The sequence below is a fragment of the Elephantulus edwardii genome, unplaced genomic scaffold (assembly GCF_000299155.1).
Source record: "Elephantulus edwardii isolate Elephantulus edwardi_28Jun2011 unplaced genomic scaffold, EleEdw1.0 scaffold00065, whole genome shotgun sequence".
In the NCBI taxonomy this organism is placed as follows: Eukaryota; Metazoa; Chordata; class Mammalia; order Macroscelidea; family Macroscelididae; genus Elephantulus; species Elephantulus edwardii.
The window spans coordinates 14,365,181-14,393,008 of NW_006399815.1; the positions used below are offsets into that span (position 1 = coordinate 14,365,181).

At 35.9% G+C, this 27,828-nt stretch overlaps 1 protein-coding gene across 4 annotated transcripts in view; it reads left to right on the top strand.

The window, feature by feature from the left end:
- The window catches only part of KIF21A (kinesin family member 21A), a 202,675-nt gene that overhangs the window by 100,061 nt on the left and 74,786 nt on the right, over positions 1 to 27,828 (top strand). For all 4 annotated transcript variants that reach the window (XM_006888203.1, XM_006888204.1, XM_006888205.1 and 1 more), the window contains exons 2-10: positions 9,726 to 9,948; positions 10,084 to 10,266; positions 11,575 to 11,724; positions 12,708 to 12,842; positions 13,353 to 13,520; positions 15,436 to 15,551; positions 19,463 to 19,658; positions 20,337 to 20,526; positions 21,385 to 21,448. In XM_006888203.1, coding sequence (XP_006888265.1) covers positions 9,726 to 9,948; positions 10,084 to 10,266; positions 11,575 to 11,724; positions 12,708 to 12,842; positions 13,353 to 13,520; positions 15,436 to 15,551; positions 19,463 to 19,658; positions 20,337 to 20,526; positions 21,385 to 21,448 — 1,425 coding nt within the window. The remainder of the gene's footprint in view (positions 1 to 9,725; positions 9,949 to 10,083; positions 10,267 to 11,574; positions 11,725 to 12,707; positions 12,843 to 13,352; positions 13,521 to 15,435; positions 15,552 to 19,462; positions 19,659 to 20,336; positions 20,527 to 21,384; positions 21,449 to 27,828) is intronic.

Consider the following 27,828-nt stretch of genomic DNA (forward strand, 5'->3'; position numbering starts at 1 on the left):
AGATTTCAAAAGGCAGCACGGGATGACAAAGCAAAATATTACAATGAAATGTGCAAGGAGTTGGAGTCAGAAAATCAAAAGGGCCAAACTCGCTCAGCATATCTTAAGCTCAAGGAACTGAAGAACAAATTCAAATTTGTATTCAAGAGAGAAAGAGGTGTGCTTAGAAACAGAATGAGTAGAAAAAGGATATCACACAAGCAAACTGGGAATAGAAGTTGGATAAATATGGGTCTGTAAATAGGATCAAATACAGGAGATGAGGGAAGATAAGGGTTGAAAAGGCTACTGTATTTGAAAATACGATTGTTGGTGCTTTCTGTCAGAACAGGGAGTCCTGGTGGTGGTGTAGTTAAGGACATTTTGGCTGATAATCAAAAGGTTGGTGGTTTGAGCTGACCAGCTGCTCTGTGAGAGAAAGAAGAAGCTGTCTGTTTTTGCAAAAACTTAAAGCCTCAGAAACTTTACGGGAAAAGTTCTATTCTATGCAATAAAATTGCTATAAGTAGAAACAACCTAATGATAGTAGATATTCTTCAATTCTTTCAGAGCAATTTTAAAAGAATGTGAGAGCAAAACCAAAATGGGTGCTCTATTCTGAAAGAAAGACTCTTATGTGAGAAAATGGGACGGTATTTATTTCTATATTAACATCTTTGTTATATTCTTCGTCAAGCCTTAAATTTTCTCTGTACAACATGGTACATTTTCTTACATTTTTTAATTTTTTTTTAAATTGAGATTTGAATAAAAGTTTATAGAGACTTTGGATTTCCATTCATTCTTTATTGCACGTTTTCCTCCCTGTCTACTCCTCCCCAGTTTGCTTTTCTCTTTGAAAAGAATAAAAAAATCTTTCAGTGTTATGCAGATCTCCCCACTCCCAGTCTACTTTACTATGCAGCTCTTATTCTGGACTTTTGTCCAGAATATGAAAATAATACCTAATCATATATTCTATTTTAAACAGTTCTCCCTCATCTGTTTCAATGCAGTGTATATTGTTTATCCCCTCTTTTCTTAGTTTCCTTTCAACCTTGATCTCAATCCTGTTTTACTGCAGTGGTATTATGCAGTATTTGTCCTTCTGTAACTGAGATATTTTACTCAGCATAATGTCCTTCAAGGTCACCCATTTTGCATAATATTTCATGAATTCCTTGTTTCTCAATGCAGCATAGTATTCCATTGTGTGAATATACCACAGCTTCTCTATCCATTTGTTTGTTGATGAGCACTTGGGTTGTTTCCAACTCTTTGCTATTGTGAAGAAAGCAGCAATAAACGTGGGTGTGCATATATCCTCTTGGGTGGCAGTTCTGGTTTTGTTAGGATATATTCCCAGTAGTGGAATTACTGGATCAAATGGTATTTCTACTTCCAACTTTTTGAGAAATGCCATACTGCCTTCCATAGTTGCATCATTTTTCATTCCCACCAACAGTGAGTAAGGGTTCTAGTTTCTCCACAACCTCATCATCTTTTGTAGTTTGTTGTTGAATTTTGCTATTGCTACTGGGGTGAGATGATATCTCATAGTTGTTTTGCTTTGCATCTCTCTTAGAGTTAGGGATTTTTAACATTTCTTCATGTGTGTGTTTGCCATCTTAATGTCTTCTTTGGTGAAGTTTATATCCTGTGCTGCTTTTAAAAATTGGGTTCCTTACCTTTATCTTGTTATGGTGCTCAAGTATTCTATAAATTTTAGGTATAAGTCCCTTATCAGGCATGCCATTACCAAATACTTTTTTCCCAGTCTGCGGCTTTCATTTTTACCCTGTTGGACAAATTTTTGGATGTGCATAGGGATTTGATTCTTAGAAGGTTCCACTCATCTATTTCATCCTCTCCTGGCTGTAGGTGGTACATTTTCTTGATTGTTTCCCAGGGATTCATCTTCTTTTAGATTTTACCCCATTGGCCAAAACCCTCAAAGGATAAACATTTCCCTGCATCTAATTCATATTTTCTTTACTGAAACTGTCACACTTTTCCATAATAACTGTACCCTGCCTACATTCTTTCTAATACTTACTTTAAAAAAAATCTCAGATATAATCTCTATTAGCCTATCACTATTAAAGATAGAATCTTAATTGTTCTTAACCTATTTTTAACATACAATTATGATGTTAGAATAGCTTATTAACCTAAATATTTATGGCACAAGTTTCTGACATAATTGCTTTTCTTTAAGAATAGTTTATAATATATCTAGTTGTAAGGTTATGCTTTTTAAAAAAGCTTTAAGGCTACGCTACATGGATATACATGGTGACAGTTCCCTTTCAGGAAGGAGTTTCTCAGTCCTGCTGAGAATCTGCCATACCTGAGTCTGGTAGAAGAGTTCCACCCATCTTCTTGGCTTTTAAAGCCTTTCTTCACCACACCCATGCAACTAGATGGCATCATCAACCCTTCAAACATACCCTGTGCCATTAGTGAGGATAATAATCAGATGAGTGGAGGATAAGAGATTATGTTAAAGGCTTTCTAAATGACACTGGCATTCTCAAATTGCCTGCCCTCTCTTCAATCCAAACGGCATCTTGCTTTTCTTTGTTATGTTCAAATGAAATAAAAAGTATCTTAACAGTCATATAAGTTAGCTTATGTTTTAGTTTTAAGTATGTGTTTCTTTGGTAGCCTATGTCTATAATTATTTACTTAAAAATAATGAGATGCTGGTTGTGAACAGTCACCTAGTGTTCTTTTTCATTTAGATAGCTGCATTAATCTGTTATTTCATAGGTTTGTAAAGTTTCACAGAGTTGTATGTCATGCAGTAACCCTAAAAGAGGGAGGAGCAGAGTCATGGGTAAAAGTGCATAGGGTCTTAGGAGGAGCTTTGATGGCGCAGTGGCTAATTATTCACAGATTAACCGAAAGGTTGGTGATTTAAACCTACTAGCCTCTCCATAAGGGAGCTCTGGTGGCCTAGTGGCAGGAACCTGCTCTGCAATCCCAAAGACATGAGATTTGAGGCCACCAACTGCTTCTTGGGAGAAGGATGGACAATCTCTTCCCATATGATTGACTGACTCTGAAAACCCACTGGAGGGTCAGCTATGGTTCTGACTCTTGTACACAACAGCAACAACAAGCTTCACCATGAGGGATGTCTGGTGCTCTAGTGGCAAGAAGTGGTTCTGTGATACTGAAGGCATGTGGTTTGAATCCACCAACCTCTCTGTGGGAGAAGGATGGGCAATCTCCCATGTGAATAACTGTCTTTGAAAACTTGCCAGAATGTCAGCATGGGTCAGTTCTGACCCAAGGGTATACAGCAACAATAAGCCACTCCATGAAGGAGCTCTGGTGGCTTAATGGTGAGGAATTGTGCTGCCAACTCAGAGGTAGTGATTAGAACACACACAGGAAAAAGATGAGTAATTTCCTCACTTGTGAGTTACTGCCTCTGAAACTCAGCTGGAAGGTCTGCTCTAAGTTGATGGTTTATAACAACAACAGCCACTCTGTACGATAAAAATTGAGGAGAGCTTAAGTATTTTCTGCAAAATGTCTAAGACTATAGTTGGCAATTTGGATTGAAGCTCAACATCAAGAAAACAAATATTCTCACCACTGGGTCAACTGGCAGCATCATGGTAGTTGAAACTGAAATTGTTGACATTTTGAGGCTTGTTTAGTTCCATGATCAACACCAGCAGTCAGGAAATCAAAAGACCAATTGCTTTAAGAAGTTCTGCTGTCAGGGACCTCTCAAGAATGCCGAAGAACAAGGATGTCAGTCTAGAGACTAACATGCTCCTGATCTGGGCTATGAACTTCACTATTACTTGCTTTGCATCAGAGAGTTGGACAATGACCAAGGATGACAGAAGAATTGATACCCTTGAGTTGTGGTACAGGAGAAGAGTACACACCATGGACACCATGAACACACCATGGACCAACAAGAAAACAAATAGCCCTGTCTTGGAGTGGGTGAAGCCAAGTTTCTCCTTGGAGCCTAAGATTTTGAGACTCTGTCTCACATACTTTGGACATGTAGCTAGGAGGGACTAGTCTTTGGAGAAGGATATCACACTTGCAAGGGTGGAGGGACAGTGCAGGAGAGGAAGACCCCAGATGAGATGGATTGACACAGTAACTGAGGCAACAAGGGTAGGTGGGACGGAGACAGTGAGAGAGAGTGGCTCAGGGTTGAGCAGGATTCACAGCCATGAGTCGTTGAAAACACATCACATCATGGAAGATAACATAACAAACATATAAAACTAGTATATCTGAACCAGAGTAAAATCTCAGGGATATTTGTCAAATGGCAGTTTAATATAGTAAAGTCGGGCATTTTTTTTTTATGTCAAAGAAATAGTCATTAATCAAGAAAGTCAAGGAAATAATAATTATGTCAAGGAAATGATAATTAATGCCTCTCTATTCTGATTCTAAAACAACTTTTTAGATTTTAGATAAAAAAAAAAATTCCACTAGGATCAACAGTCAACATCTGTGGAACCAGTCAGGAGATCAAGAGTCTTGCTTTCAATGATTTCACTGTTAGGGACCTCTCCAAAATACATATGAAAAATCAAGTCAGTTTGGAGACTAAGATGTCATAGTTTTAGGTCATAGTCTTTTTAATCACCTCGTATGTATCTGAGATCTGGACAATGAATAAGGATAGCAGAAGAAGAATTGATACCTTTGCATTCTGGTGTTGGAGAAGAACATTGACTATCCTATTGGCTGCCAAGGGAGCACAAAGCTATATTTTGGAGAAAGTGTAGCCAGAGTGCTTCCTGGAGGCAAAGATGGTTGAAACTCTGTCTCTCATACTTTGAAATGTTGCTAGGAGAGGCTGTTCCTTGGAAAGGAACATCATGCTTAGAAAGGTGAAGGATAAGCAAAGGAAAGGAAACCTCCCCCACTGAGAAAGATTGACACAGTGACTGCAGCAATGGCACTGGATAAGACAGGGTTCAGATCTGTGGTTCATAGGGTCACTATGAGTAATACCAAACTTGATGGCATCTAACAACAACAACAACAACAACAACAACAACAGCTGTGGGTTTTATTTTTTATGATAAGTATAAATAAAATAGCCAGTTGGATCTGATGATGGTTAGCAGATTTCTGTGGTGGAGGATTTGTTTTCTCTTAAAGTGGGGAAAGTATACAAATCAGTACTTTAGAACTGTTGTAGTGTTTTCCTTGTACCATAGTTTTTCTTTTTTGTAGAACTAAACTTGTTATTTAGGTATACTTCTATTTTTAGTGGGCTAATGTTGTTCTTGCATTCAAGATCCTGCTGAATATTATCCAGAAACAACTGGAATAGTACAGCAGTGGTGAACCACCAGATGTAGAGTCTGGGTTTAGAAGAGGCTGTGGACTAGGGACATCACAGCCAACATTAGATGGATATTGACTGAAAGCAGACAGCAGAATGAATGTCTGTGTTTCACTGACTATGCAAAGGTATTTGACTGTGTGGATCACAACAAATTGTTGAGAAGAATGAGGATCTCAGAAAATGTAATCGTGCTCATGTGAAACCTATATTTGGACCAAGAAGTAGTCTGTCCTCAGAACAGAGCAAGAAAATATGGTTCAGCATCAAGATAGATCTGCATTAGGGATGCATTCTATCTCCATACCTTTTCAATATATATGAGGAACAGATCATTCAGGAGGCTGGAATTTATGAAGAAGAAGATGGCATCAGGATTGAAGGAAGATTCATCAACAACCTGTATTAAGCAGATGGCACAACCTTGCTTGTGGAAACTGAAAAGGACGTGAAATGTTTGCTGCAGAAGGTCAAAGAGTGTAGTCTTCAATATGGATTGAAGCTCAACATCAAGAAAACAAAGATTCTCACCAGTGGACCAATTGACAACTTCATGATAGACAGAGAAGAGATTCAGATTGTTGGAAACCTCAGTTTGCTTGGTTCCATAATCAACATGTTGACACCAGCAGTCAGTAAATCTAAATATGACGTGCACTGGGCAAGTCTGCTGTCAGGAACCTTTCTAGAGAACTGAAGAGCAATAAAGTCAGTCTGGAGACTAAGGTGTGTCTGATCCAGGTCATAGTCTTTGCAGTTACTTGCCATGCATCTGAAAGCTGGACAATAATTAAGGACAATAAAAGAAGGATTGATGCCATTGAGTTGTGGTACAGGAGAAGAACTTTGAACATATTTTGGACAGCCAGGAACACAAACATGTCTGTTCTGGAGAGGGTAAAACCAGGCTGCTCCCTGGAAGCAAGGATTTTGAAGCTCTGTCTTGCACACTTTGGGCACATGGCCAGGAGGGACCAGTCATTGGAGAGGGACATCATGCTTGGAAGGGTGGAGGCACAGCACAGCACAGGAGAGGAAAACCCAGGATGAGATGGATTCACCAAGTGACTGGAGAAATGGGATTAGATCTGTTGGAGTTGATGAGATTGGTTCAGGATAGGACATATTTGAAAACTAATGTACTATCACTATGAGTCGCAGGTGACTTGACGGTACATAACAACAACAGTGTTGTTCATGAATATATTAAAATTAAATGTAGGATTTGAGGATGCTGTATTTTCTATTCTCGGTTTATTTCTTTTCTTTCATCAACATTTTCAACTGATTATCAATATACAGAGGCACTCTAATGGCCTAGGAGATAGCAAGTTACATTACAATCATAAAGGTTTGAGATTCAAAACTACCAGTTACTTCATAGGAGATAATTGCCCGGTTTCCTCTTGTAAAGACTTACAGCCTTAATGGGAGCAGGGAGCTCCCTTAGCAGGGAACTCTGATGGTGTTCTCGTGAAGGCATTCAGCTGTTAACTAGAAGGTTAGCGTTTTGAACCCACAATCCATATTGTGAGAGGAAGATGATAGTCTTTTGTAAAGATTTACCCCTTGGGAACCCTGTGGGGCAGTTGTACCTGGAGGTTTGTTATGAGTTGGAATTGACTCAGTGGCAGTGAATTTTGCCTTTTGTTTTTTAAATGAATATACACATATTCTAGTAAATGATAGAATTATAAAGGCAGATTTACATCTCTGGCATATTCTCTTGTTTTATTCGGGTATCTCTTTACTGGTAGATAGATTTACTGTTTCCATCATAGGGAGAGAGAGAGTGACCACTAAGGACCACATAATTTTTTTTCCCTCTGCTAAATTTTCCTCAATTTTTGTTGTTGTGTAGCATCAGGTTGGAATCAACTCATAGCTGACCCTGCAGCGAGTTTTCAGAAGCAATAAATAATCTGTGGGAGGAAATTTGCTCATCTTCTCTTGAGGAGCAGCTGCTGGATTAAAACTGGGTGCCTTTGGTTGGCATCCCAACTACTTACTACTCAGCCACCGGAGCGCCCTATTGAACAGTGGAAATGAAAATGCTGGCCAAGTGTACTATATTTCTTTATATAAAAATCTAGAGTTTATCTTTTTTAGACTTGGCAGGTATTTTCTTTTTTTCACATCTCCCTCATTTCTTATCTTTTTTAGCCTTCCAGGATTGATTCTGTGTGTGAAGCACTTCTTAACTTTTTGTATTAGAGTCTTAGACCATAACTGTCGTTTTGTGACTAACTCAGGTCACTCAACATAATTTGTTCTAATTTCCACCTATGTTGTACTATATTTTACCAATTCTTGATCATTCTTTAGTGATGGGTAATTTATTATGCTACAGTTTCTTTAGCCATTAGCCTACAGATATATGGATACATGGTTAGATACATGGGTTGCTCATGCAAGTTTTCTTAAACTGAGTGTGTGATTTTTTTTTAAAATTCTATATCAGTGTGCTGTGAGAACATAGAGCATGGTTGTCACCTCACTCCTATTAGGGAATAATGAGAGCTTCTGATGGAAGCTTATGTTAATGGCACTGAAAACCATGAACCATTAAGATTGACAAAAATATGTTGAGAATGAAACAAAAAAAAAAATCACTGTCATTGAGTTGATTCCTATTCAGAGTAACCCTGCATTAAATTTCTGAGGTAAATGTTTCTGAGAGGAGACAGTCCATTTTTCACCTTCAGAGGGTCTGCTGGAATTAAACTGCTAAACCTATAGCTTCTGCTGGTTAGGAGATAACACACTCTGTGTTATGCCATCAGAGCTTCTTATTAGAAATATTATAGAGGATAGAAAAGGGGACAATATTGGGATAAGACTGAGAAAAACTGGATAAATTGTATATCCTGCACTGAAACAGATGATGGAATAATTTAAAAGTGATGTATGATAGGGTTATCACAAGAGTCCACGATTACGGTTGCATAGTACTTGGGGAATGTACCTGGGGTGGTGGGAGGGGTGCAGGGGGATTGTGTACCAGGGAAGGAGTGTTTCTTTTACTTTTGAAAGAGAGGAGTGAACTGGGGGAGGGGAAGGGATGGGTGGGGAGAAAAGTGCAGCAATGAATGAATGGAAATCCAAAATCTCTGTAAGTGCACATTAAAATTATTAAAAAAAAAAAAAGGGAACAATACATTTGAAGTCACTGAGGCAAGAGAAAGCATGACATTTTAGTGACTTGGATTTAAAATAAACAAACCACCACAAATAGCAACAAAAGCCTTTTAATGCAACATTGGAGTATGGAGGGTGGGGGAAATAAAGTGATTGCAGAAAGATTTGGGGATGTATTGAAAGCATTTATGCAAAGTGGGGACCTGACCAACTTGATATTTTATCAAGATCCCTGATATTGCAAACCATAGGACAGATTGGGGAGAGGCTTTTGCAATAATCTAGGTAAGCGATAATGGTAGTCTCGGTTAGGGTGGTGGTTACGTGAGGTGGGTATGTTCAAGGGTGATTCGGGAGATTAATAACTCATGCAGCTGGAATATGTGAAATAAAGGAAAGGGACAAACAAAAGTTAATTCATTGGTTACTATCTTGGCAATAGTTGGAATAATGTGATTCACTCAATGAGAAACAGAGGTTTATTTTGATTCCTACTACTTCATGACTCTGTAAGGAGAATAGGGAAAGAAGGGTGTAAGTTAGAGAAAGAGCATTGAGTTTCCAAAAGTATGTGGTGTGGGTTTCTTACAGTCCATGGATGTTGTACTGTAGAGTTGGAACCATCCTATAGCTGACCCTCCAGCAGGTCTTCAGAGGCAGTTAACTGCACAGGAGTAGATTGCCCATCCTTCACCCGTGGAGGATCTGGTGGCTTTGAACCATGTCCCTCCAGGATTGCAGCACAGCTTCTTGTCACTAGGCCACTAGAACTCCCTAGAGTCCATGGATGTAGCTAGTTATAAAGTATTGGAGTAATACATGTACTGGTAGAAGAAAATGATAAGATAAATCTGGAAACCAAGGATAACAAATTTGCTGAAATGGTGTAACAAGAGCACCAAGAGAAATATTATGTACTTAAGTTTTAATTTTTGGATATCATCTTCTTTGGGGATAAAGAAAAGGAACATAAAACAACATCAACAACAAACATTTCTTTAGATAAATGTCTACTTAGTAGTTGAGGAAAAGCATTCTTTCATTTACATACACATTTCAAGGTAAATTTTTATCCACGATTTTGGAGAGTTATAAAGTAACTCACACTAAAGTATTCAGCATAATTAATTTTGATGTTTCAGCTGAAGAAGCATTAAAATTTTTAAAAGATTTAACAAAGATATTTTAAGTCTTACTTTTTATTTTCTTTCTTATTTTTGTGCAACTTATGTAGTTTATATTTTTTTTTTCTGCCTATATTCCACAGAATAAGACCACAGCTTGCCAAAGAAAAAATTGAAGGATGCCATATTTGTACATCTGTCACGCCAGGAGAACCCCAGGTCTTCCTTGGGAAGGACAAGGCCTTTACTTTTGATTATGTGTTTGACATTGATTCTCAGCAAGAGCAGATCTACTCTCATTGTATAGAAAAACTAATAGAAGGTTGTTTTGAAGGATACAATGCCACAGTTTTTGCTTATGGGCAAGTAAGTACTAAATTATCATTATATAAGCTGTAACTGTGGAGAAGGAGCAATTCCGTTGCACTTTTGTTTTTTCCTGAGAGAAACTTTTTCACTCATTTTAGTCAAGTACTAATTTTCCTCTATACTCTTATTCAGACTGGAGCTGGGAAAACATATACAATGGGAACTGGATTTGATGTTAACATCACTGAGGAAGAACAGGGCATTATTTCCCGTGCTGTTAAACACCTTTTCAAAAGTATTGAAGAGAAAAAACACACTGCAATTAAAAATGGACTTCCTCCTCCAGATTTTAAAGTGAATGCCCAATTCTTGGAGGTAAGAGAAATTGTGATGTTTCCTTTAAGTCTTGTTCTTAAGACCATTATTAACCCTTGTGAGGATATACTTCTGGCTTCTAGTACAGTGTCTTATACATGTTGTCTGACACATAGTACTCAATAAATGTTGTTTGACTAACTTTAGATAATAGATGTATGTAGTCTTTATTGCAGGAAATGGCGTTAACATTTAAGATTATCAACACTTGACAGGTGTGCATAGAGTAAAAGAACAGTCATTTATGTTAGAATCTCTCTTTATCCTCTATAATTACTCTTGTAATTTAGGCAGTCTTTTGGGAGCTTAGCAACTCAGAGCAGAGAGAGGAGAGACGATGAGGAATAATAGGTTTGAGGTTGTGGCACTAATCTGGCTGCAGAAGCTGGCCTCTTTATGAGGAGAACAAGATGATTTGATATAATGTCCAAAGGCTGAATCATGTTTGGGTTGATTAAGGACAGTATGTCATCCCGTAGGATGACAACTATTATAGCTAGGTGAAAGGTGACATTATAATTCTGAGTCTTTGTTGCAAAGAGTGGTCAAATATAGTTCATCTGATATATGAATTAATAATTTTGCTTCCTGATAAGGTATTTTATTTGGCAGTGTTGAACACAAAATAGAAAATGTAATTCAAAGTAGTATTAGTGATACCAGATTTCTTATTGTTGGTTTTAATGAAGTCTCCAGATCTAGTAAAAGTCGAAGGTGGAAAAAATAAAAGAAGACATGTTCTGCTACCCATCCTTTCATGTTCCAAAACGTTTTTAAAGCATTGTGACTTTAATACATATTGGTACGAAAATAGATGTATGCATCTTCAAAGGAGGCAGCTTGATTTTCTTAGCCATTATCATTTCATATTTGATATAATTTATAATTTGATATAATACTTTCACTATTAACCTTATAAAAAGGCTAAGAATCTTTTTTAGACGTGTAAGAGAGATTGCAATGCAAAATGGAGAATATATTTATGTCAAATAAATAAGCTTAGAATTTGCCTATATTTGGCACATATTTTCTCGACATTGCTTTTAAATGTTTGTGTATCCTTTGTAAAGGGCTAGTAGTTCATTTTAGTTAGTCCCCAGCCAATTAGTCATGAATAAGTCAATTACTATTCCCCAGTCGTTTAAAATAAATCAAACTTTGATTTCTGTTTGGAGTATTAATTATTTTTAAGAAAATAGGTATCATTTTGAACAAAAAGAAATCTCTTTGAAGTGGTATTTCTATATTTTGTGTTGTGACAAACATGAGAAAATTTCTGCTAAAATTAACATAATTATTTTTTGTTAGTTGTATAATGAAGAAGTTCTTGACCTATTTGATACTACTCGTGATATTGATGCTAAAAATAAAAAGTCAAATATAAGAATTCATGAAGATTCAACTGGAGGAATTTATACTGTTGGTGTCACAACACGCAATGTGAATACAGAATCAGAGGTAAGTTATTTTTAAAATTGAGCCTATTTAGCTTAGTTTAAACAGTTACCATAGCTAATAGCATACTTAAGATACTTAAGATATAAGATTTGTATCCTTAAGCATATTCATCCCTTGAGCATATTATTCCATTGTTCTGACTTAGAGGAACCCTGTAGAAAATTTATCTTTTCAGAAAATGCTAAAGAGAAGTTAAAATTCATCTAGGATTCAAATGGCAGCCAGACTTCCTGGAGTTGTGGAGGCTGGATGAATAGCCAAGATTATTGCCCTGATAGAAATCTTTAAGCTAACAAGATAAATGTCTCCTTGAGTCCTCTTTAGACTAGAGAGTAGTCTATCTCAGTAAAGAATATCTCCCTTGTTTCTCATATCTTTGTAGATCAGAATTTTATTGAAAGTGTCAGGACTGTAATAAAATTAGTATGTTTATAGTAACATCAAAAGAACCTAAGAGTCTGCATCTAGTTTTCTTTTAGAGTTCAAGAAAGAAGGTTAGAAAAAAAAATTTTTTAAAAAAAAAAAGAAAGAAGGTTAGATAATTGAAGGTGTAGGTGGAGAAACAGTATCAGTATCCTTTTGCTGCCACAGATATAGGGCTACATTATTGCTTCTAAATGAGAACTAATAAGAAAAACTACCAAAATATAATTCAAACAAAGATATAGCAGACCCAGAATAATGCAAGTTAATGCTTAATTTGTAGCAAAGTGTTCCAGTGTAAAAGTTTTGGGAATGGAAGCTGCAAATGTCAGCAAGTGGCAAACAAAGGCATCTCAGTGTTTTCTTCTATTTAAGAAAAAAACAATACACTCTTATATTGAAAAGTTCAACTCCAGAACTGCCTGTAGCTAAAATAGTAATATGATAATTCACATATTTCATATTTTTTAATGTAATGAGTTTAATAATTTAGACTACTGATTAAACTGCATCTTATTTAAATATTGTTCAAGCAAAACACTTCTCTCTTCTTTTTTCAGATGATGCAGTGCTTGAAGTTGGGTGCTTTGTCTCGGACCACTGCTAGCACCCAGATGAATGTTCAGAGCTCTCGTTCACATGCCATTTTTACTATTCACTTATGTCAAACCAGAATGTGCCCACAGATAGATGCTGTGAGTTACTAGTTCTGATAACTATCAGATTTCTTCTCCCTAATGTCACATAGATTTCAAGAGTGTACATCGGAACCAAATCCGTTTGCTTAGTCATTTATTTTTCTGGTGAGATATCTTCTGATTCTATTTATACCAAAGGTGGCCAACCTTATAAAATTTTTTTAATAAATTGAATTTCTGTCTGCAGCCACCAGAAGCATGCTGCAGCCATCTGCTGGACTGGATATAGTCACCTGAAATCTTTTGCTGCTGAAAACTAATGTCCTACAGGCTTGCTTTTATAAGTATTAGCAAAGTGTCGCTTGATAACAGCTGGTTCTCACCATTCAGCTTCTTTCTTTAAGTTTCTAATTGTCCACAGACATTTTTGCATTTACATTTATTTAACTGTACATTTTAATTTTTCCTGTGGCTGCACCTATATATGTGGGATGAGAACAATGCAGATTTGGAGGATTTTTATTGTCACGTTAAGAAAATATTTTCATTTGTATACTCCCATCGCAGGAAAATGTGACCGATAATAAGATGCTATCTGAGTCATCACAGATGAATGAGTTTGAGACCCTGACTGCAAAGTTCCATTTTGTTGATCTGGCAGGATCAGAACGATTGAAGCGTACTGGAGCTACAGGCGAGAGGGCAAAAGAAGGCATTTCTATCAACTGTGGGCTGGTAAGACAGAAGCTTTGTGGTGCTGTCCTTTCCTCTTTTGTAACACACAATGCCCTAATGAAAATCCTATTGCACAGAGTAGAGGACTAAAAAACTTGTAAGCTTACAAGTAGTACGCTAAATCTGATCTCACATTACAGACCTTAACCCAGGATTTTTTCCTGTGTGATAATATAATTAGAGTGAATTTTATGAAATGTGCAGAAAATGATATCTAGAATTTAATTAAAATTTTCCCCCACCTTATGAACTATACTATAAAATACATTTAATCTTATTTTAAGCTTTTCATGGCATATGATTTTTTTCAGGTAACTTTTTGCTGACATTTTGTAGTAGCTGTTTTAGTCATTTGAGAAATTATAATAAAATGATGGTTTAAAATAACTTTTCAGGATTATACTAGGGAGCCTGTTGGTGCAGTCTGTGAGGAGGTGCTCTGTTAACCTAAGGTAGCACCTCTCTGACAGCTCAAATCCATTACGTGCTCCATGCAGAAAGATGTGCAGCCTCCAATGTGATTTACAGCGTCCGAAAACCTGGTAGAGTGTTATCTTTGAGTAGTTCCAACTCCATGGCAATGGACTTGAGTTTTTGAGATTGTATTAGAAGTTAACTTTAATACCATGCCCCCTAGTGGTATTTCGATTGGAAAATACTTTGTATAAAGCTTATAAAGCTTCTGTTACATGAAAGAAAATGTTTTGGAACAGACTTCTGTGTCATATATCTGCTTATTATCTTCATTATAAAGTGAGATATTTGTTCCTGCTTTGGTACATTTCTTCCCGTCCTGGCTCTTTTATCTGACATTGTCCAGTGTTTGCTCCTATAGGGGCAAGCAATGTTTATTTAATTACAACTCTTCTCTGAGAAGAATTAACAATAGAGGCTTATTAGAAATAAAGGGACCTCCCAATTCCAATACTCATTTTAATGCCCAGACCATAAGGTTAAATATTGAGTTAAATGTCATGATTTAGATTATTTACTGGTATGTATTGTTTTTAATTTCTTAGGTAAAATAATGCTAGTATTTGCATTTATGTTATCAGGAAAAGACAAAAGTCATTTCTCTCTTTTTGTGTTTAGAATTTTAAAGCATGTTAAGACATAGTACTTTCAGTGTAGACAGTGATTAATACAATAGCCACTGTGGGAAAAGAGACCAAGATACGGTGTGATACTGATGTCACTCTGCATGATTCTTTGGCCCAAACAGAGATTTGTTTATGGATGTTTGCTTTTCTAAAGGCTGGTATGACCAGTAAAAGTAGAGAAAACAGTAGGGATGGCAGGATAGGGTGTCTGGAGAAATCTGTAATTTGACTTACTTAAGTTTAAAAATTTGAAACATGGCACAAAGATCGTATTTCTAAGTAAAGCTATATTTGCTTAAGGATATGTTGTATAGAGAAATGTTATCATTTTTATTGTGGTTTAAGAAGATTCTGTTTTCCCATAAGAAACCATATTGGAACAAGAGCTTTATGCAGCTGTTGAATTAACAGAGCATTTAGTTTTTTATTGAGTTGAGGAGTATTTACAATATGAACTGAGAATTTTCTAGGAATACATCTGAGGTCCTTAGAAATCTAGTGGTGGTTAACATTTTTCCATATTGCGCATTTTTTTTATTTCTAAAGAAAATATTTGATAGGAAGTTTCAAGTATAGATGCAATATATACTAAATTTTGAGCTATAGACATATACATACACTATTGAATTTTGAATGTATTAGATTTTAATAGTTAATACTGAAACATGAAGTTACACTGTAAAATATAAATATAAAGCAAAATCAAACACGGATGTTATTGATTTCTGTTATTTCTCCCTGTTATCATCTGTTTTCTTCCCTTAATAGTGTTATAATTGATCATTTGTGATCACTTTCATTTTTCTCTCTTTTAGTTGGCACTTGGCAATGTAATAAGTGCATTGGGAGATAAGAGCAAAAGGGCCACCCATGTGCCCTACAGGGATTCCAAGCTCACCAGGCTGCTACAGGATTCCCTTGGGGGCAATAGGTATGCTTGCCTTTTTATTCTTTATATGCCTATATTTCCACTATGAATTTGTTTATAAGTGGGTTTGCAAGGTGATTTATAAGAATTTATTTTATCACAGAGCAAACTAATAGACTGAAGAACCAATAATTATTAAATATTCTAAAATATGAGTCATTTTGCATGTTCTTATCTCCTTTAGTCCTTCTAATATCTCTTGAGGAAGGTGCTATTATTCCTATTTAATAAGGATATTAAGATTCAGAAGAGTTTAGTAATTTTTTCAAAGTAGCTTATCTTTAAAATGAAGTCCCTAGCATGTCCTTTTCTGATTTTGTTATCTTTTCTGCTTTAACTGAATAGCACTTAGGAGACATTTGGTAAAATTTGGGAAAAAAAATGTTCTCTAAGTTTTGCCAAAATACTTGAAATGATTTATTGATGGTTTTCTACAAAGCCTATGAAAAATTCAAATATTTTTATGTGGATAAGCTTTTGAAAAATGTCAACTGAATATAATAACTTCCCTGGTTATTTGTTCATATTGCTAATATTCCCTCTTTTGCATACTTTGCAGCATTCTAATATGCTTTATCAGCTAAGTCATCCCTTTGGTAATGCATTCCCTTCTATAAACATCAACATTTTGGCTTCCCAGATAGAAACATTTTTGGCTTGTAATTTTAAGCATAGCACAACTTAACAAGTTATAAAGAACCACTACACATTTATTTTACAATGTTTTTAACAGTCTCACAAAATCATGTTGACTGGAAAGGTCATTTGATGCTGTACAATGACTTGGTTATTAAACTTGTGAGCTTTCTTTTTGATAGCTGTTCAAAGAATTTTGGATAATGTTAAATCTAGTCAGATTTGAAATCATGTTTGTAAAATTTTATTTTATAAGCAGATACATTTTTGTCTCTTCTTTTTATTTGATGTCTTATCTTTCTTCTAACATACTCTGTATATGCATGCAATTTTGTTTCCATTATTGCATATTTATTTCTGTTTTATTTTTTCAGTATTATCTTTAATGTCAATATGAGTCAAATTGAAATATCTAGACTCTTGTTTTCAAGCCAATGCAAAAATTTTCAAGTTTTCTCTATTGTAGCCATTTCTTATTTTTTATTTTGTAATTGAGAAACAAATATACCCTTACAGATCTCAATACTTTTGAAAGATTGCTTGTTCTCTAATCAGCCTCTGGGTTTTTAATTTTTTTTCCCACTGTTTATTTTTAATAACCTTGAGTTTTAGGTTGTTGTAAAATCATCTTAGATGCTCCCCACTTGTTTTATTTTTCAAGTGTGGTAATTCCTCATAGGAGAAGACCCCTTCCTATTTCCATTCTTATTGTTACTATTGTGTACAGTTGAGTCAGAACTGACCCATAGCTGACTCTCCAGCAGGTTTTCAGAGAAAGTAAATCCCAAGGGAGGGGATTGTCCATCTTTTCCCACTGAGGAGCTGGTGAATTAGAGCTGTGTGCCTTTGGGATTGCAGTGCAGTTTCTTACTACTAGGCTAATTTCTTGCTTCAATTTTCAGACAAGGACTCATAGTTTAAAAGAATATACTTTAAGTTATGCAGAGCAAGCTACCTTCATTTTATGAAGTTTATGCAAAGTAAACTTAAATGAAAAACAGTTGATGTATTTTTGGAAACAAACTTCATATACTTATGTGGATAATTTAATAACTTCTAAAAACAATTTTTATTCTTTAATGTTTTATATCACATTTTAATACATTCTGAGGAAAAATTCTGGAAGACATTCAAAAGTAAATTACCAGTAAAAATTCATTGTGTTTCTATTTACTAGAAGTAACTATTACTAATATTATTAAATATTTCTTTCCAAGAATATGATTCAATATAATACATGTATAGTATATAAATATATGTACTTGAATGTATACACACATACACAAACACATATATACTTATACAGGTATTTTAATAGTACAGTTTTCTTTAAATTAGAATCAGGATTTTATATCAACTTTCAAAATAAGCAGATTCAATGTTTTATTTAGTTATTGTCACTTTAAAATATCAGACTTATACTTGAACCTTATATCTTTTTAGTTTGTTTAATATGCTACTTTTTCCTAATATAGTTAATCTTGATGGTTCTATGTAAATTTCACCATTTCTCCTTAAGCACTTGGTCCTAATGCTTCTCAAAATATTTATAAAAAGTGAATTTCCCCCCTTAATATTTGACATGTACATGATATCCTACATGTCTTATTCTGACTATACCATTTATGACCCCTTATATGAGTTTGGAAACATTTAGACTTAGTCACACCCTACTTAATGTGATGAGTCCATTGGTTACAGTAACTTCACATATTGTAAAGATTTCTAAGGTTCTTTGCTTACTTGTATATTTTATTATTATCTCGGCAGGTACAAGGAACAAATAGTTCACAGACTGACACTGGTCTGAACACCATACTTTGAATGGCCTTCTCTGTTGAGCGTCTCTGATTTCTGCTCTCACTTTTTTCCCACTTTTGATTACCCACAAAGAAAGTCAGAGATATAAATTATACTAACTTTCTGATCTCCAATATGTGTACATAGTAAGTATGTACACATGACACATACTGAATAAGACTAAAGATCTAATACATTTCAAATGTTGTGCAATGTACAAAGATGTAAAATGATGAATAAAACTGGATTATACTCATTCTCTAGGAGTTAAAAGTCCAAGTGTTGAGAGAGGGGGAAAGAAAATGTCGACTTGAAATAACAGTATAATTAATAGACGAGAGATAGGCAAAGGGTGTGAGAAAGAACAGAAAAAGGGTACAGTCAGAATAAGGGTTGTTAGGTCCTTTGACTAAATGTTGCTAGTGCTTAATCTTGTGTAATAGTTGTAATAAATATGAATAAAGAACTAGTAAGCTCCAGTGACATAGTTCATAGGGAACTGCAATGCTAACTCAAAGGCAGCAGTTCTAATCTATCAGCTCCATGGGAGAAAATTTTCAGCTTCAGAAAATATGATAGAGTTCAGCTATGTAAGTTTCAATTTCATGACAATGCGGTTTTGGGTCTAAAGATGAAGATGAGCACATAAAGTTAAAAAAAATAGCACAGTAGATTGTACTGCTTTATAAGTGTCACTGTGAATGTGATACTGAGATTAATGGGGAAAGGCAAAAGTTGAAGGAATCTACTCATAAAGTGATGGATTGATTAACAGGATTTTTCAAAGCTTTGCCCTTTGTTTTCTCTATTATATACATGGATCTATTTATAGTAGTTACAAATACATATGTAAAAACATCACCTGCCAAACCTGTATGGTTCTAGTTGTAATCTTGTTCACCTTGCCTGCCTGCTTATATATCCATTAGTGTTTGTTATTACTGATAACGCAAGAGTAAGTTTATAATACTATTTGCCTTTGTGATTTGTAATTCTTGTGAACTCCTCTTTCTCTTCCTTTTTTTCTATTGATAATGTACTGGTCACCCCCTTTTCGTATATTGCATATTCACTTTTGTATATTCTATATTCACTGCAGCTAATTTAACATATGTCTCTTAACTAGTTAGTGATTTTCTCTCTTTTCCTTTCCTATCTCTAATAACTATCAAGGAATGTTTCTTTCTGTGTAAGAACCTTTCCTTGAAAAATTTTTTTATAGTAGGAGACTCATACAATATTTGCCCTTTTGTGTTTGACATATTTCCTTCAGCATAATGTCCTCTAGATTCATCTACATGACAAGGTGTTTCATAGCTTCTTTCTTTTCTTTAATGTTCCAAAGTAATCCATTGTAATGTCATAGTTTGTTTATCCATTCTTCCACTAATTAGCACGTAGGCTATGTCCATTTCTTTGCTATTGTGTGTTTAATTTCTTTTTTGTCTGTAAATCTAATTGTATTTTGTAACTTTCAGCCAAACAATCATGATAGCATGTGTCAGCCCTTCTGACAGAGACTTTATGGAAACTTTAAACACTCTGAAATATGCCAATCGAGCTAGAAATATCAAGAACAAGGTGATGGTCAATCAGGACAGAGCTAGTCAGCAAATCAATGCACTTCGTAGTGAGATCACAAGACTTCAGATGGAGCTCATGGAGTACAAAACAGTAAGCTGATGAGTCTGACTTTACAATTTATGTATGTATGTATGTATGTATGTATGTATGTATGTATGTATGTATGTATGTATCTATCTATCTATCTATCTATCTATCTATCTATCTATCTGTATCTAGGCAACTCTGGAGCCCTTGTGCGTGGTTTCACTGCCAACTCAAAGTTTTGAATTGACTAGACACTTTGTGGGGGGAAAATGGGCTGTCTCCTCCCAGGAGAATTATTGCCTCCAAAAACATGGTGGAAAGTCATGTATGAGTTGGTTCTAATTTGACAGCAATGAAAAGAGAATATGGGCATATATCATGAACACGGTGCTTTTTTATGATCTCTTGCATATGTGTGTTTCTGGAATTTTCAACTCTTTTAGTAATGGACTCCTTTGTTTGCTAATCGGCCTCTCTAGTCTATCCTTATGGGTAGCCTTGACCACCATAAAATACATCTTGTTTTAAAAGGCTTTCTATCCAATGAGTTCCTTTATTACCAAATTCTTGATGGAAAATTGTAGTAGAGAGAAGGGGATCTTTTTTTTTTTCTTTTTGCTTTGGGGACTTACCAGATAAAGGGACTTTTATAATAGAATTGCATGGGTCTGCTCTATCTTTTCACAAAATGCATGCATATGTAAGGCTCCTCAACTAGCAGAAAAATGTTTTCTTTTCTAGGGCAAAAGAATAATTGATGAGGAGGGAGTGGAAAGCATCAATGACATGTTTCATGAAAATGCTATGCTACAGACTGAAAATAATAATCTGCGTGTAAGAATCAAAGCCATGCAAGAGACAGTTGATGCTTTGAGGACTAGAATCACACAGCTTGTTAGTGATCAGGCCAACCAAGTTCTTGCTAGAGCAGGTATGTGCATAGTGTGGGATGAATGAGGGGCCCAGAACATGCTTTGTGTTGTTAATGACTTAGATATGCCAAAATTTGACCAGCAGGACTCTGTAAGATGGGTACTCTTATTTTGGTTGCGAGTCGGGTGGAATGTCTGGTTGTTTTTGATTTAAGTCTCTTGTTTAGTGTCAACAAGATATCCTGGAGCATCTTTATTTTTAAGGTGAGCCCTTTGTCTCCATTTTGGAGCCTGGGTGACAATGCAGGACTCAGTAAGATCTATGTGCTCATTTTGGCTGAGGGTCACATGGAATATCTGGTTGTTTTTTATTAACACCTCATGTTTAGTGGCAACAAGACATCCTGGAGGGCCCTCTGTCCTTGGCCCTTAGGCCTTGTGCTATTATATTTTGGAGGAACATTCTTCTAAGTTGTACAGCACTCTTTTGTCAATTTGCTGTACTGAGGGAATTTGGGTTCACTGTGATACTGAACCTTCTGCCATTGCGGTGTCAAATGCCTTAATGGTTGCCATGGTGAACAGTGTTTGTTGGAGCTCCTAGCTTAAGACAAGTTCGGAAACAAGAGTATCATCCACTTCCTAAACCACGTGCCTCTGGAAATATGCCAAAATGTGTTAGTCTGGCATTATTAGTTAAATGCCTAATTATTTTTATAATAAGTTATTAGTTAAACAAAATATACTGTTTGCTTTACCATCTGTTTTACTGTCTGCTTGTTTAAGAGTAGACTACTTGCTATAAGAATTGTGTACATTATCATTTTGTTTCTATAACCTTGTTTTTTCTCCCCCTTTTTCTATTTTGTTGAAGTCTTAATTTAAAAGAAATATTTCATTTTATTTTTATTTTGTAGGTGAAGGGAATGAAGAGATTAGTAATATGATTCACAGTTACATTAAAGAAATTGAAGATCTCAGGTATAGTTCATATTTTGTCATATACAATGTACATGTCATATATAGTGCTTGTTTTCAGATTTTGCAATATAATAATATTGTCATTTATTGTTCAGCAAATGGTCAGAATGATATTTCAATCCATTAGTCAGGTTAATTTTAGAATAGTTACTTACTTTTCTCATGATGTCATATTGTAAAAGCCTTTACTCACTTTTCCTGTATATCCTCCTACTCTTATTGTTATATCTCTCATTGGAGCTTACCAAACCTGACATACAGGACAGACATAATTGATGTTAGTGAAGTTATCTTTGGTGCCTCCTTTCTCTGTGCTCCCCCCCTTTGGGAAAAGATCAACATCTACAGGTTTTCTCCAAGATTCCCTTCTACTTTTCCAATTATTCTTTATGTATAGATCACTCATCCCTACTAATTTACCTGTCTCTCTCTGGCACATACATTCAGTACAGATAATATATTTGGTATCAGCATTGATTCATACTTCATACCACAAATGCTTACTATGTGCCAAGCTCCATTCATTCCATGAGCCAGAGGCAAACATGGCATCAACGAGGAAGTCACAGCCTAGAAGGTGAGATAAACAGAAACAGTCATATGAAGTAAACAGAACGGCAGAATTCAGTAAAATGAATGTTTGTGCCTAGTGTGGAAATATGGAGGAGTGTACTGAGCCCAGGAGGGTGAACAGGAGCGGGAAAGAGGATCAGGGACACTAATAATTTTTATAAATTTTCAGATTCTACCATTTGCCCTGATCACTGAGTTAGTTATTTTCTCTTTGAAGTAAGACTGCAGTTAGCAGCATGAGGGACATCAAATTGGCTCCTGTCTCATTTTTGCTACTAATTTGTTGAGAGTAACTAAGCAGGGAAAGAGATCATCTTTCACAGTTGCCCCAACATTGCCCTATCTTTTTGTGTGTGTATGTTCCCCTTCTTTCTCTCTTTTGGCTATTCTGCAAATTCTCAAATTGAGACAAACACAGTATCCACTTTTTTTGGTTCGAAAAGGAAAACTGGATCTCATGACTATTTCAAAACGTGAAAACACGTTAAGAAATTCTGATGTGGTGCTAGATGAAATTACTCAAACAACTCTTAACTTTACACACACATAAGCAGTTTGGTCTGATAATTGCTGCTTCTGGTGGAATGTGTAGACCCTTTATAGAGCTTATTTTTCAGGCATTATGGCTTTGGTTATCAAGGGAGAGCTGAATCTTGCTTCAGCTCTGCAGTTTCTAGCCTGTCTTGACAGTGCTCCTCTCCAAATATTGTTTTCAGGACAATCTTTTTTCACTTTGTAGACCCTATGTTTACCACCCCTGAAACACAACTGATGTCTTCATTTATAGACACTGTCTTTTTGCTCTTATCCTGCATCTCTTTATACCTTTTATTTCCTTTTTTAAATTTTTTTTTTTTTTTGCACCACCAGCCAACTGTTCTGGCTGATCCCGTGCTTTGGTTCTTGTCATGTGTTCAGTCTCTCCACCTTGTTGTTTAAGACCTTCCCTAGACTTGATTTTATTATTGATCAGGTGACTTGTGTCATTTCCTGGAAAATGAACTGGATCATTTCCACTCCTTTTACTGAAAGCAGATTTTTTATTTTCTTTCTTCAAGATCTTCATTCAAGGTCGTTCTTTAAGCCACTTCCAGAATGGAGGTGACTCACAGGTCCTGAGTTCAATCTGTGATCACCTTGTTCCTGATGTAGATTAATAGCCTGTCTCACTTTCCCAACTTTTCTTTGGTGGTTCTTTAATTAGCTGTGTCCCAACCCTGGGGTGTAGTCTTCTAGAATCCTAGAACTGTAATTTATAATTTAAAAATAAATTACACATGTGGTAAGTATAAATGAGCCTTTAATTCAAATTGGATTACCTGGTTTGGAATTTAAGCTCATGTTTATTAACAAGGTGTGTGACCTCGGGCTTAGGTTACTAAACATCTCTGAACTTCAGTTTGTTCATCTGTAACAATATGAGACCTACTAGTATCATAGATTTATTATGAAACTCAATCCAATAGTATAAAAGTTTTTAAATTTAAAAAATATGTTAAAGGTTTAAACTGTCATTAATTGGGTTGAACTTATTATGTTCTGTCTTTACGTTTGAAATACTAATCCAGTTCATATTTTCCTTAAAACTTGTCCCAGGAGAGCTTTTACTCATAACCCCTTAAACTTAATATCAATATAGTACCACAGGGAATTCTTGTATTTTCATTACAATTACAAAATGATGATGTTGTTATATGCCGTTGAGTCACTTGCAACTCATAGCAACGCTATGTATAATAGTCCTAAACTCTGATCTATCCTGTGCCAGTCTTACTGTCTCTAACACACACACCCCATTTACCCCAGTCACTTAATCAGTCTATCTCATCGAGAGTCTTCTTTTCCTTCACTGTCCCTCCACCCTCTCAAGCATGATGTTCCTCTCCAAGGACTAGTTCCTCTTTGTAATATGTCCAAAGTATGAATGTCAGATGAAGTTTCAGAATCCTTGTCTCCAAGAAGTAGCCTGTTTAACCCTCTTCAGGATTAAGCTATTCATTCTCTTAGCAGCCCATGGTATATTCAGTACTCTTCTCTAGCACAACAGTCAAAGGCATCAATTCTCCTTCTATCATCTCTAGTCATTGTCAACTCTCTGATGCATGGCAGGTGCTTGCAATGTCCCTGGCCTGTATTAGGCACACCTTAGTCTCCAGACTGACATCATTGCTCTTCAGTACTCTGGAGAGTTATCTGACAGCAGACTTTCCCAAGGCAATACATTTTTTTAATTCCCTGGCTGCTGGTGCCAAAAGTGTTGATTGTTGAGCCAAGCAAACTAAAGCTGTTTACAATCTCAATCTCTTCACCATCCATCACAATGCTGACAATCAGCCCAGTGGTGAGAATCCTTTTTTCTTGGTGTTGAGCTTCATTCAATCCATATTGAAGGCTCCAGTCCTTGACGTTCTGCAGCAAGCACTTCAGCTCCTCCTCAATTTCAATAATCAGGATTGTGTCATCTGCATAACACAGATTTTGGATGAGTCTTCCTTCAATCCTGATGCAACATTCCTTCTCATAGAGCCTAGACTCCCAGATAACCTGTTCTGCATATAGATTGAAAAGGTATGGATATGGGACACATCCCTGGCATACAGCCTTCCCAATTCTGAACCATTCTGTGTTCCCTTGCTCTGTTCTAACCACTGCCTTCTGGTCCAAGTATAGGTTTTGCATAAAATTATAGTTATCTTTCAATAATTTGTTTATCATATTTGTGAAAGAATAAAATTTACACTTTAGCTAAACATTTTCAGAGAAATTAAAAAGTATAAGAGAGTAAAATAAAAAGTACACACATGCTCATTATTCCAAGAACTTAATTTTATATGGTGATTTATACTATAAAAAGAACAAGACTTGCATGAGATGACAATATCTGACCTCTGATAATGGTACAAAGGGTAAGTGTCCCCACTAATAAAATCCATAGCACAAAACCAAGTCCCATGAGGTCATACACGTCCTCCATACCCTTGCACCTCTTTCTGCTCATCCTTAAACCAATCTTACTCCTCTACTGTGACCAAAATTCATTGCAATAGCTCACAGACCACACAGAACCATATTAGGAAAGTGAAAAGGCTATAATTCAGGTTGGTAGCAGATACAATCACTGAGGACAGTTTTAGAAATGTGTTCACTGGCACTTCAGCCTCACAACTTTATGCAAGTGTTACAAAACCTTTAGTTGTGTTACAAAACCTTTAGTTCTGTCATTTACGGCTCTGCTCAGCAGTCCTACAGAACACTTAGACAAAACATTCTTTGCTCTTCTTCATGGGGTAGCAGTCCCAAGGTCAGCTCTGTCTCATGCCAGGTCTCTGGTTCTCTGCTGTGGCTGCTAGTATGTTTTGTAGGCCCTGGTCTTCTGGTGCAAGAATCTCTGGCCCAAAGCTGATTCTTTTAATGTTTTGCTGGTGGTGGGAGTTTTAAAAATTTGCCACTGAATCAGCTCTACTGTTTGTAGAGTTCTCAGAGGCCTATTCTTTATGAAGTAGATGGCCAATCATGCTTCCTAGGCTGTTTTAATCTGGGAGTACTATTAAAACCTGTCCACTGTGGGTGACCCTAATAGCATTTGACACAGTGGTGTGGCAATACTAGCCAATTCCCTTACATATAGGCTAACACGCCCTATTCACATATTCTCACATATCCACATGGCCAAGTAAAAATCAATGTCTAAGAAAGTAATTTTGAACAATAAACCCTTGATGACACATGTACCTTTTTATTATTTTTCAGTGCATATTTAACACAGTCCATTTCGGAATATACATATTGCTTTGTTACCTATTCTTTGACACAGAGGTATTTATAATGTCAATGAATCTTCTGCTAAAATGGTTTTGATTTGGTTAACTAATTTCCTACTGCTAGTTATATAATTTTATATAATTTTTACCTTTTATAAGTTATTATTTTTCAGATATAATACTATTCAGGAATGCTTTAGGTTCATCATATCATCAATTTTTATAATGATCTTAAACCAAACCAAAATAAGAGCATTAAGAAAAAACTAACCCAAAAAACCATCTGCTGCCAAGTCAATTCTGATTAATGGCAATCTCGTGTGATCCGTGATAGAGCTTTTTTCTATAGAATCTCTTGGTGGATTTGGACAATCAACCTTTTAATTAGTAACTGAGTGTATCATTATTTACACCATCAGGGACTTTATAATAACCCTAGAGAAGTATGTGTTTAACTGCCTAAGTTGTAGCTAGTGTCATAGTTGAGATGCACATTCTCAACTTGTTCCTTCCTATGAAGCACTTGCTACCTACCACTTCACTGCTTGATATTCTATTAAATGTTAGGCAAGTTACAAATGTATACATAGGTGAATGAGAAGAGGAGAGAGGGGGAGAGGGAGTTGTTATTTCTAAAGCACAATTAGAAAAATGGGTTTTATGCCATTGAACAGAAAACTGGTGGCACACTCATTACATGTTTGTGAACTCAACAGTGTTCCATGAGAGAAAGATGTGACAATTTATTACCCTAAAGATTATAGCCTAGGAAACTATGGCACAGTTTTACACAGTCCTACAGGGTCACATTAGGTAGAATTGACAGTGATGAATTTTCAGTTTATCATCTAGTGGGTGGAGATTAACTCTAAAGGTTGAAGCGTTTAATGCAGTAATGTTGAAGAAGCCATGAACGTGCCCTTCCCAAATGCAAACTTTACTGTGCTTTTAGGGACAGTTTATATGTTGTTGTTGTTGTTATATACTGTATGTACAACAGCCTTAAACTCTGCTCTGTCCTGTGCCAATCGCACCGTCTCTGATACACCCATCCCAATTACCCCAGTCACTGAATCAGTCCACCTCATAGAGGGTCTTCCCCTCCTGCGCTGTCCCTCCACCCTACCAAGCATGATGTCCCTCTCCAAGGACCGGTCCTTCCTTATAACATGTCCAAAGTATATTAGATGGAGCCTCAGAATCCTTGCCTCCAAGGAGCTGCCCAGTTTAATCCTTTCCAGGATGAATCTGTTTGTTTCCCTAGCAGTCCATGGTACCCTCAATACTCTTCTCCAGCACCAAAGCTCAAAAACATCAATTCTCCTTCTATCCTCCTTAGTCATTGTTCAACTTTCAAACAATAATTCATAACAATTGCAAACTGTTTTTAAAAAGGTGGCCACATTATTAGATAAATAAACCAATTAAGACACAGGTCTGTGTTGAAATGAAAACGTCTCTTTATGATAATTTATTCATTCATAACATTTGCTATATATGCATCATGTACTTAAGCTTTGTGCTATTGCTGTTACTGTGTGCCGTTAAGTTAATTGTGACTTAGCAAGCCTATAGGACTCCTGCATGGGATTTTCAATGTCATAATCTTCATAGGAGCAGATTGACACATCTTTCTGTTACAGAATGCTTACTGGGTTCCAGCTGCCAACATTTTCGTAGCAGTCAGTTGTTTCACGATTTTGCCTATACCACCAGGATTCCTTAACATCTGCTAGATATGTAAAATACTAAAAATGTAAAATACTGCTTTGCTTTTGTTTAATAACAGTGGTCCTTTAAGTTTATAATTAGACTGTCTTTAAACTGCCCCCTCTTTTTTTTTAAAAAAAAAATGGCAGCATTCTCAGAATTTTTCTTAAAACAATCTTAAATCAGTTAATCTAGATGTTCATGCATAGCTTCTAAGGATTTAATTTTTCTTCTTATATATGGCTATATTTATAGAGAGAGCTGGACAATGACTAGGGAGGACAGAAGGAGAATTGACACCTTTTAGCTGTGGTGCTGGAGAAGAGTATTGAATTT